General features: G+C 27.0%; 1 protein-coding gene across 1 annotated transcript; it reads left to right on the forward strand.

Annotated features, from left to right (window-relative positions):
- Positions 1 to 393: 393 nt before the first annotated feature.
- LOC129298446 (flavonol synthase/flavanone 3-hydroxylase-like) lies at positions 394 to 2,051 on the forward strand. The gene is made up of 3 exons (XM_054936861.1): positions 394 to 1,026; positions 1,128 to 1,455; positions 1,547 to 2,051. The coding sequence occupies exons 1-3, from the start codon at positions 572 to 574 to the stop codon at positions 1,757 to 1,759; spliced, it is 996 nt and encodes a 331-aa protein (XP_054792836.1). The 5' UTR covers positions 394 to 571; the 3' UTR covers positions 1,760 to 2,051.
- Positions 2,052 to 11,636: the final 9,585 nt, after the last annotated feature.

Below are 11,636 nucleotides of genomic sequence, written 5' to 3' on the forward strand. Positions count from 1 at the left end.
AAAATAAATTATTTTTTAGGAAGTGAGATTATTATCTTTATTTTGGATATTATATTCATCAAAATATAATTTCTAAAAAAATATAATTTTTTTAAGATTAAATCTCAACAACCAATTTATAAAAATTATAAAAAAATTAAAATTAAATTTGTACTATGCAAATTAAATTTGGACTACCCAAATTTGATGATGAGCAGATTTATTTAAAATTTTAAAAAATTATATCTCTTATGAATTTTTTTTTAGTAATTATAAAATAAAAATAAAGATAATCTTTTAACTGATTCAACAAAATAATTTCTTAAAAAAATATAAATAAAAATGTTAAAATTAGGCGGTCCACAGGTTTTGTTATCTCCTTGCAGAATATCCCTTTCTGAGCTGAGAACAGGGACAATCCCTCCGTATCTGCTGGTCCTGAGTTTGATCATTAGGTGGAATAAGCGAAGGCAAAGAAGCTGTGCTGCGATATAAAATAATGCGTGCTCCACTATGCATCTCCATCGATCTCATCCATATATGTTCATTAATTACTCGATAATCAGTTAAACATTCAATAACATACATATTCATGGAGGTTGAAAGAGTTCAGTGCTTGGCCTCCGGCCTGTTGAAGGAGCTTCCTGCTCAGTTCATCCGCCCCGCCGATGAACGGCCGGAGAATACCAAAGCCGTTGAGGGCGTCACGGTGCCGGTTATCTCCTTGTCCCTCCCTCATGACCTCTTAGTCAAGCAGATCGCCGACGCAGCCTCCGAGTGGGGATTCTTCCTCGTCACCGATCACGGAATACCGCAGACTTTGATCGGCCGGTTACAGGAAGTCGGCCAGCAGTTCTTCGCTCTTCCCCAGAAAGAGAAAGAGTCATACGCTAATGACCCCTCCACCGGCAGCTTCGAAGGGTACGGCACCAAGATGACGAAGAATCTGGAGGAGAAGGTTGAGTGGATTGACTATTACTTCCACATGATGGCTCCTCCTTCCAAGGTCAACTATGATATGTGGCCCAAGAACCCTGCTTCTTACAGGTTCGTGTTGATGGATACGAACGGGATTTGGATCCTCCATACTCGAAATCGGAGTCTGGCGAGTCTGATTAATTATGTTAATTTGTTTTGTTGTTGTTCAGGGAAGTGACGGAAGAGTACAACAAAGAATTGCTGGGTTTAACAGACAAGTTGCTGGAGATTCTGTCAGAAGGGCTAGGGTTGGAGAAAAAGACGTTGAAAAGCAGCTTGGGAAACGAAAAGATTGAAATGGAAATGAAAATAAACATGTATCCGCCATGTCCGCAACCAGAGCTTGCTTTAGGTGTTGAGCCTCACACCGACATGTCAGCCCTCACTCTGCTCGTCCCCAACGACGTTCCCGGCCTTCAGGTTTGGAACAAACACCACTGGGTCGCCGTCGATTACCTGGAAAACGCCCTCTTCGTCCATGTCGGTGATCAGCTCGAGGTAATACATATATACATATTATATATATATATTATACACTTGTAGTTATGAGTTATAACTGATATTTATATTGGGGTGGTTAATTAATTAGGTGCTGAGCAATGGCAAGTACAAGAGTGTTCTGCACAGAAGCTTGGTGAACAAGGAAAGGATGAGGATGTCGTGGGCGGTGTTCGTGGCGCCGCCGCATGAGGCGGTGATCGGACCTCTTCCGGCACTGGTGAACCAAGAAAACCCACCCAAATTTTCGACGAAAACTTTTGCAGAGTATCGACACCGAAAATTCAATAAGCTTCCTCAATGAGAATCCCAGAGTTCACTCAGTACAACTAGAGTTCTGGCACGGCACGGCACTTTAATTACTTGCTTCATTTTAATTTCTCCCTACATCTTCTCTCCTACTTTGCTTATAAAATGAAGCCCTTTATTTTTGGCAAATCTGTGAGGAGACGTAGACAACTCCTGTTTGTGTTTATTGCCAAGCTACGTGTTAATTTTTTTTTTTCTTTTTCAGTTTTCTATGTAATCCTTGAAATATTCATTTCTCATTTTCGACGTTCCTTTATTATCAATAAATGATATTATAATATTTATAATTTATTATTGTAATATTAATAATAATTATTATTACTAATAAATAATATCAATTATACAATATAATAATTTATCAATATATTTGAAAAAATTATCTTTGAATATGACACACACATATATTAATCAATTAAGTTAAGAATATTTAACATAATAATAATATATAAATGAGATTTGAAGAAAATGAATTATATATTCGTAATCTCTGAATCACTAAATTCTGTGTTTTTCTTTTTTTGGTTGGAGATACAAAGGCAAGCTAGGCTTAAAGAAAAGGTAAAAAAAAAGGCAAAGGAAATTACAGCGGAACCAAAATTTAGCTTTTGTCGCCAGAATATAAAGGCAAGCAATCTGTAGGTGCAGAAGACACTTGAATCATTTTACTAGAAACATCTTTGTTGCATGATGATATCTCAGTAGGAGTGTCGTATGGTTACATCTTTCATGAGGAGCAAGCAATCTCTAATATAATCTATGTCCCTACAAAGATGATGATTGATGACATTATTTCGCTTTAACAGCGTCATAGCATTAGTAAAAGAATCAGAGCAAGTCGACAATTTAGTAAGTTGAGGTGCTGGCAAACTTCAAGTCTAGTTCTAATGGCTAATATTTCAACATCAGTTGCAGAACATGTACCCAGATTCTTGTAAAAACCCCTTAGCTAGTTCCCATTGTTGTCCCGTATGAATTCCCCACAGGCTGCTTGGTGGTGGTTCCATATTGATCCATCTGCGTCTACACCAACGCAGCTGGGTTGGGGCGAGGTCCAAACATCTTCTGAGATGAATTTATCTTGGAAAATCTGGATGTTAAGTAGGTGCACATGTGCTTTTTCTGCTGATTCTAAATATTTTCATATTAAAAGCTCTCTCTCCCCCCCTATGTGTGTGTAGCATGTGTGTATGTACTCAATCCATATCATTGATACAGGGTATTGATAATTATTTACTTTAAAATCTTACTCCACACAATTAGTTATTCTCAGGTCCATTGACAATTAAGTTTAAGAGAATAACAGCACATTTAATTAAGATGAAATCTTAATTTCTTAAAAATTAAAGTGCACGTTTAGTCTTTTAACTTTATATAAAGTTTTATTTTCGTCTCTTAAATTTAAAAAAGTATATTATTAGTCCTTTAACCCTAACATGGATAATTTCGTTAAAAAACTCAAATATTGACATATTTAATATAATTTTTTTAAAATAACAATTATTAGCCCAAAAAAATTATTTTAAACTAACAGTATTAGAGTTAAAAGACTAAAAATATACTTTATAAAATTAAAAGAGTAAATTTAAAACTTATATAAAATTAAAGAATCAAATGTATACTTTAGCCTTTCTTAAAAAAAATACAACTTTTTAATTATGCCCTTATTAAATATTCTATATAAGGGCCTGATAATTAAAATTTTAATGTAATATTTTTTTAAAAAAAGTAATAAATAAAGTTAGAAATACAATTATACAAATTACTAAATGTCTCGTATTGTAAACGAAGTGAAATTTTTAGAAAATATTTTATATAAAAATCTATCAACTTGTTTGGCAACTTGTTCTAAAAACAATTTTTTCTTATCCAAAACAAAAAAAAATCTGTTTGTTAATATATTTTTAGAAAGTATTTTAGAAGGAAAAAAATCAAATATTATTTTAAAGAATAAAAAACAAAAACATATTTTAAGTGTTTTGAAGAATAAGAAAGGATAAAAAAATTATTTTTGCTATTTTTTATTTTAAGAGTATGTTTTCTAAAATATTAATTCTTATAACAATAAAAAAGATAATTTTAAACACGTACACCGACATCACGTCGCAATTTAAAGTTTAAACCCTAGGAGCTAGCCGCAATCAATGTGGTAATTAACACATACACGTGGCATAGGATAACTTTCTGAGATCTCAAAGACAATTAACCAACCATTTGCTTTGCCTAAACCTAGGTATGGCCTTGGATGAAAGCAGTTAAGCATAGTATTCTAGAAGAAATTACATTCATTGACATTGCTGTCCATAAAACATAAAGAAAGAGAGATGGTTGGTATGTGCATATCTGTGGTGATCCGTGATCATGCTTTTCCGCATTTTAAAACCAAAGTCATTTTCAACCATCGATACAAATTTCTTGGAAAAAGACAAATATGACCCACTCATATAAGGACAAAAGTACATCAGGAGGAAGAAAAGGCCACCGGAGGGAGAAAATGATTGTGTCTTGTAACCACAAGAAAATTCAATTAAAACAGTACTCATGTTTAATATTTAATCATATTTTGAAAATGATTATTTTAATAAAAAAAAGATATGTGAATGACAGAAAGACAAACTTATTTTATTTTTAAGCTGCCCACAGCAGACTGTGGGAAAGTACCCCAAAAAAAAAAAACCGTGTGAATACTTATATTTTTTGCATTTTATATTTAATATATTTATATTTAATTAAATTAAAATAAATAAATTTAAAATGTTAATAATATTAATAACATGTTTTTGTTATAAAACATATAATATGTTAAAAATTTATATGTCTTAATTTGATTGAAGATAAGCATTTTAAGTATAAAAGATGTTTATTTTTTTGTGATTAATAAAATTGATTCTTTTTTTGGGGAAAAAAAGTATATGAGAAGTTTTCTAAAGTGATTTGATATTTCATAATATAATGTTTTCAGAAAAATAACGTTTTATTAATAAATTTATTTTAAAATGCTTATTATTTCACTTTTTAAGTATCTTTCTTTCTCCCCCTTTATTGAACGAAGGGCATATTTAAAATTTATATTTCTTTTTGAAAAAAAATCAAAATTTCAAATTGTATTTAATTCATTTCATTAGTATTTTCAATTTAAAAAAATGGTACGTTTATAAAATGGGATCGAAGGAATAAATGGATTAATACAGTTAGTTAAAAGCTTAAAATTACTCCCTCTCTTCCAAAATACAGGACAATTTCTACCCATTGGTATTTTCCCAAATATATATGAAACTTGGTAGAAAAGGTCAATAGTATATTTTTCTTTTCCACAAATACTCATATTAATTATATTGTAGAGAGAGATTATATAAGAAAAAAATTAAAGGTAATTCAGAAGATAGATTAATTTTAAAAGTAATCTTGAAAAGTAGTGATACTTTTTACCATTTTAATTATGCAAACCACTTTTAATTATTTTTTAATATTGGTGAAGTGGTTAAAAGTGTCTAATATTTTGAATTAAAGCATGCATACTCTTTTTTATATTCCTTTAGAAGATCTTGTGACATAATTTTTTTTTTGAAAAAAAGTTTAAGGTGTCATTATCTCTCCCTTGTGGTATCCAATTATCACTCTAATAAAACCATTAACTAGTTGTCAAACCTTTTTCCTTTTTTCTGGAAAAAAGTTACTAAATTTACGAGTCCATTCATGCATTTATATTTAAGATATTTAGAAATAAACAATTCTTGAATTTGTACATTGCGAATAATTTTACCTTTCTATTTTCCTTTCTCTTTTATTCCTTTTAGGTGCGGAATATGCTTTTTTTTTTTTTTTTGTCATGCTTTCTGTGTGCTTTTAGAATATGCTACTTTCTGCTCAAAGCTAGCCTCTTTTTTTCCCCCAGAAAATTTATGAATATTTTTTTATTAAAGATAATTTTATTTAAAATATTGTTGGATATTAAATGTGACAATTTTTTTAATAGAGATTTAAACATTAATTTGTTATATTATAAAAGATTAGTCTCTTTTATTAAATTTAATCCTATTGATAAAGCTAGCTTCTTTATTTTATTTTATTTTATTTTTCGGTGAATAAAACTGGCTTCTTTTTATTTGATAAATTTTATCTGTGCCTTTTTGAAAATGCTATTTGTGTTTGGAATAAACTCTTCAATGTTATATTGTCTCGAGGGGGGGACCCCAATTATTTGACAAAAGGACAGGGATCTGATGATAGAAAATTCTCATCTAGTTTATTATATTTTTCTTTTAATATTTTTCCACGTAGATTGAGAAATATAATAAATGTGTAAAAATATGATATATTTTATTAAATTTATCCCTAATGTAATGTTCATGAAAACATTATAATTAATAAATAGTAAATTACTCATAAGGTAACAACAGGATTATGTTATTAAATAATGCTTTGAAATTCTTCGAAAGGCTTCCAATATGAAATATTTTTTTCTTATAGAAATATAATAAAATTATAAAATAGAGGGACTAGTTTAAAAAAAATTAGGTTCCATGCTTTACACGGATAATGAGGTTAGCTGAATAGTTGACCGTTTATGAATATTATGGTTTCATGTAAATTTTATTCATATATAATTTTATTTCATTTTATTTATTGCAAGTTAAAATTTTTTGATTAACTTTTAATTTAATACTCCTTTCAGTTTAAAATATAAGCAGTTTTTAATAATAATCTACATACCAATAAAATTCTTATTCTCATAAAATATTGTATATTTTTTCCATTTTGCCCTTAATTACAAGATATGATGAGTGAAAAAAAGGACATAAAGTTAATGACCCAAAAATTGCCTCAAGTAAAGGAATAATTGCGAGCAACAAAAAAAAAAAAGAATTTAAGTCGATAAATATAACAAGGTAAAATAAAAAAAATTAATTTTATAAATATTAAGTTGCTTATATCTTGAGTTAAGATTAGGTGAGAGAAAATATTTAAATTTTGGATCATAAGGAATAGTTCTGGGAGGAAAAAATATTGAAATGATATTAAAAAATTAATGCTCAAATAATGATAACAAAATAAAATTCAAGGATGCAATGATTATCGAAAACAAAAGGTTGAGATGTAATTTTATCTTTAAACTATTTTCAGAAGAAAAATGTTACTCTCACCGTTTAACCTCCATGACTTAGCTAGTGGAACACACTTTTATGAGTTAAGGTGCAATTTTACTTTTAAATTATTTCAAAAGAGCAATGTTGCACTCATAGATTAAAAATCATAAAATTAAATAAAAATAAAATTATAATAATATTAAATGTTATGTAAATATAAAATTATAATAATATTATATAAAAGTAATATTAAATGTATATATAAAATAAATATAAGAAAAAATTATAATATGTTAATAAAATATTATAAATTAATAATATTATAAAATTAAAATTTATAACTTGTCAATATAAGTGAATCATGGTTAAATTAGACATGTTAGACTTAAAAATATCTTCTTTTGTATCTGTAACTATCAATTGGAGCTGTCGTTAACGACTCGATTTAGACCAAAAAATTATTTTCATAATTGAGTTGGATTGGACAAAAGCTAAGTTACTATTAAACTGAAAACCAAAGTTAAATTGGAAATCAAAAAGGTTTTTAAAAATCAGATGATTTTAAATATAATATTAAAAAAACTTAAATTTTTTTAAAAATAAAAATTTAAAATCTAGATCCTATTAAAGGCCAACTTTATTTTTAAAAAATTCATATGTGCAACATATGATTTAAGACCATTTTTGTTTATAAAGATGTCAACAGTTATATGCAAATACTTTTGAGTCTACTCATATATAATTTAACTAAAATTCAATTATATTTGACAAGTTATAAAATTATAATATAAATTTTTTCTTATATTTATATATACTTTAATATTGTTTTATTTAATATTATTATATTTTTATTTTTATTTAAACTTATGATTTTTAAACGGTGAGAGCAACATTATTCTTTTGAAAATAGTTTAGGGATAAAATTACATCTTAACTCATGAAAAGTGAGTCTTACTAACTACATAAAAAAATTACTTATTTTTTTTTGAAAATAAAAATTTTGTAAGTTTTTATAATGTTTGATTAAATTTTTAAAAATAATCAGAATTTGAAAAAAGCACATTTTTGATTATTTTAAGAGCTACTTTGAGTAAATTTTGAAATAATCTAATATAATAGATAAAAAAAAGTGTTTTAAAGAGGTGGAATATGTGAAATACTATAAAATTTTAAATAGTATAATAGTGAATCATTTTATAAAAAAAATCAAAGAAAATATCATAAAATTTAAAAACAACTAACTAATAATTATTTTTTTATTATTGTAACCAATATAAAATAATGTCTGCTTTTTATAAAATCTTTATAAAATAAATATCTTTTTATTAAATCTCCAACTACCTAAAAATAAATTATTTTTTAATCTTAAACAAATATGCCCAAATTTAGATTGTAAAATCCAAATTCATTTATATTTAGATAATAGTATTGAGGATAGGAGAGGTTAAATAGGAATATGTAAATTATTTTCCACTTGAAGATTATAATTATTTAAACATGATCAAAATTATGTTTAAAGAAATTATATAAGGGGAGTTCTACTCCTTAAAACTTAAGATAATGGTGAATAATTAAGGAGGATTTTAAAAAAATAGCATGTGAAATTTTATACATTATAAATTAGGAGAATGACATATATATTTCAAAAAATTAATTAATTTAAATTAAATTTTAAGTGTGAAATTTAAAAATAATAAATTTAATTATAATAAATTATAACTTATTTTTTAAATTTAAAATGATGAAAAATAAATAAATTTATTTTTGCTCTAAAAATTTAAAATAAAATTTATAAATTTATTATAAAAAAATTATAAAATTAAAAATCAAACTTAAAAATTTAATTTAAATTAATTTAATCTTTTGAGATCTCAATATTATTCTTCTTTATATTTAGAGAGAGAGAGAGAGAGAGAGAGAGAGAGAGGAGAGAGAGAGGAGAGAGAGAGAGAGAGAGAGAGAGAGAGAGAGAGAGAGAGAGAGAGAGAGAGAGATGGAAGGGAAAGAAAACAAAGAACGAAATAAAAAAAATTTGTGGGGCCCACGCATTATATCACCACCGACTTGCACACACTCTCAGATGCGAATGCGACGTGGTTCCCTTTTCCGACTAGGGTGAGGCGACAGTCTGAGTCCGGGGTCTGGATGATTTTGGAAGTTTTAGATCTCTTAATGCATCATTTAGGTGATTTGAAGCTTTTAGAGATTTGGGCTTGTTTGTTTTTTATTTTTAAAAATATTTTTTATTTTTAAAAACAGAAAAATTTAAAAATTTATTTGAGCAAGTGTTTTTCTTTTAATTATTTTCATTTTATTTTTAAAAAAAGAAATAAAAATAATTTCAAGTTATTTTCATTTTTTTATTTTTAAAATACATTACATTTAATTATTATAAATTATAGTTGCATTGACTAATTCTTATTGCTAATCCCCGCCACGAACTTTTATAATTATCACTATTAATTTATTTTTTAATTTAAAAACTATTTTTTAATTGACATAATCAAATAGAGTTTCATTTCATTTTGTTTTTAAAAATTTTAAGAAACTGTATTATGAAACAATTTTTAAAAATATAAAATGAGAAGAGAAACCAAACAGACCCTAAGTTTGTGTTCTGAATATTTTTCTAATTATATATCTTTCTTTAGTTTTGATTTCCTGATGGTAGAAAAGTAGGGCTAAATAGATTTTCAAATGTTTTGGATGTTTTCTGATGACTAGATAATTGTTTGAGTATAGGTAAATGTTTCTAGAATTTGGAATGGTGATTTAAGGCTTAAGAATAATTTTTTAATTTTTTGGGACATTTTTGGATGATTTTGTGAAAGTGGAAAGGTGAAATTATGATATTAAAAGTGATTTGAAAGTTAATTAATTTTTAGTGTATGAGAGTTTTAGAAAGAAGTGTGAAAAGGTTAAATATGGTTGTTCTAACCTTAAATTAGATTAATTAGGGGTTTAGGTCTAAACTTTCTAACTCTATCATTAGAGTTATTTATTAATTGCAAACTTAAAATTAATATTATGTATTATGAAAAATTTGTATAGATTGTGTTGACAAAAAATATATTGGACGAAGTGTAGATTATTTGGATATCATATGTATGGGAAATAATCTTATATGCTCACTAGTAATCACATGATTAATTGTATGTATGTATAATTGCACATAATTTTGATTACTAGAACCAATTTTTCATTCTCTGTGGTTAATATTTTGATAGAAAAAGGTCTAGCTGGAGAAGCAACGGAGGCCTAGCTAGACTTGGTGTTACCAATCTTTTGTTTTGCCTCCTTTGATTAAAAAAATGTATATTTTCCAACTGAAGGCCGATTTTGTTTAATTAGAGCATATTGACGAATGATTTTTGTCAAGCTTATTTAAATTGTGGCCATGGAATTTGTGTCTAACTAGGGGTGTTCATGGGATGAGATAAGATCGGGACACCCTTGTCCCTTGTCCCGTCCCAAAAAAAAGACTAAGACAATTTAAAATCAAAACAATAAAAACACACACAAATCACAACAATTTAAAGTTAATTGTTAAATGACATTAATAACAACTATAGATTATAATAACAATTACAAATGATATTTAGGTTATAAGAGTAGCAATAATAGAAAAGTTAAGCACAACATCAAATCATTGTTCTTCTACTTTAGGGAGATGTGCTAAGCTAATTACTATTTCAAAAATAAGTAAGAAATATGATATTAAATAAAAGTTATTAAATAAAAGATATAAAATAAATTATATTAATATAATTAATATATTATAAAGAAAGATAGTGCTATGTTTTGCTTTATGTCATTAAAATTATCAATATAAAAGACTTTAATTTTAAATATAGAATTGCAAGTATGAAATTATAATTGATATAATTAATATAAGTATAAATTATATTAATATAATTACTATATTTAATGTATATTTTTAAAATAAAAATAACATATATAATATTCGGGATGAGACGGGATGTCTGATGGTAATCCTGTATCCTGTCTCGTCCCGACCCCTTTTCCTGCTCTACAAGTCTCTTCTTGATTGTTTTCGGGTTTGAACAAGACCCGTCTCGATATGATCGAGATGGTACCGCTGCCAATCGGAATAGGTACAATTGAACACCCCTATGTTTAACATCCATGGCTTGATTGATTTAACCTAAAGTATTAAATTATGTTTTAGAGATGGCCAAGGTCATATTTTACTAAATATTTTTATATAATTGTGTTGGGTAACTGTAATTAACTGTGATTCCTTTACTTTATCTAATTGAAATACCAATTAATATGTACTGCTTAAAATGACTGACATGTGGTCCAAAAATTCACCCCATGTGTTGGCTTTGGTTTATTGTGAGTTGTGATGTTAAATATTTGGGAAATATTATTTGGATCCATTTAATGATTGTGAATTAGTTCTCTATTTGCAAATATTGTCTGTCAAACCAAAGTCAATATTTACATGTATTATATTTTTGGTGAACATTTGAATTACTATGTTTGGATATTGGGGAGAAAAGAGTTGATATTTAAGCTAAATTGTCCCGATTTTCATATTGCATTAAATTTATTACAATATTTGGATTTCTATACTTGTTTTGAAAATGGAATCTCATCAGGTGGAGTTTAAAGCTTTTAGTAAATTCCTGTTTACCATTATAGACTCTGTTATTAAGTTTAATTCTTTTCATCATAGTAAGACATTTCTTACCATGATAGTCGATATTAAAATTATTTTATTTAATTAAGGAAAATCCTTTTCTATCATAATAAATCTTTTAT

This window comes from Prosopis cineraria, unplaced genomic scaffold (genome assembly GCF_029017545.1).
Source record: "Prosopis cineraria cultivar Desert tree isolate PC_DT_omini unplaced genomic scaffold, ASM2901754v1 PC812, whole genome shotgun sequence".
Lineage (NCBI taxonomy): Eukaryota > Viridiplantae > Streptophyta > Magnoliopsida > Fabales > Fabaceae > Prosopis > Prosopis cineraria.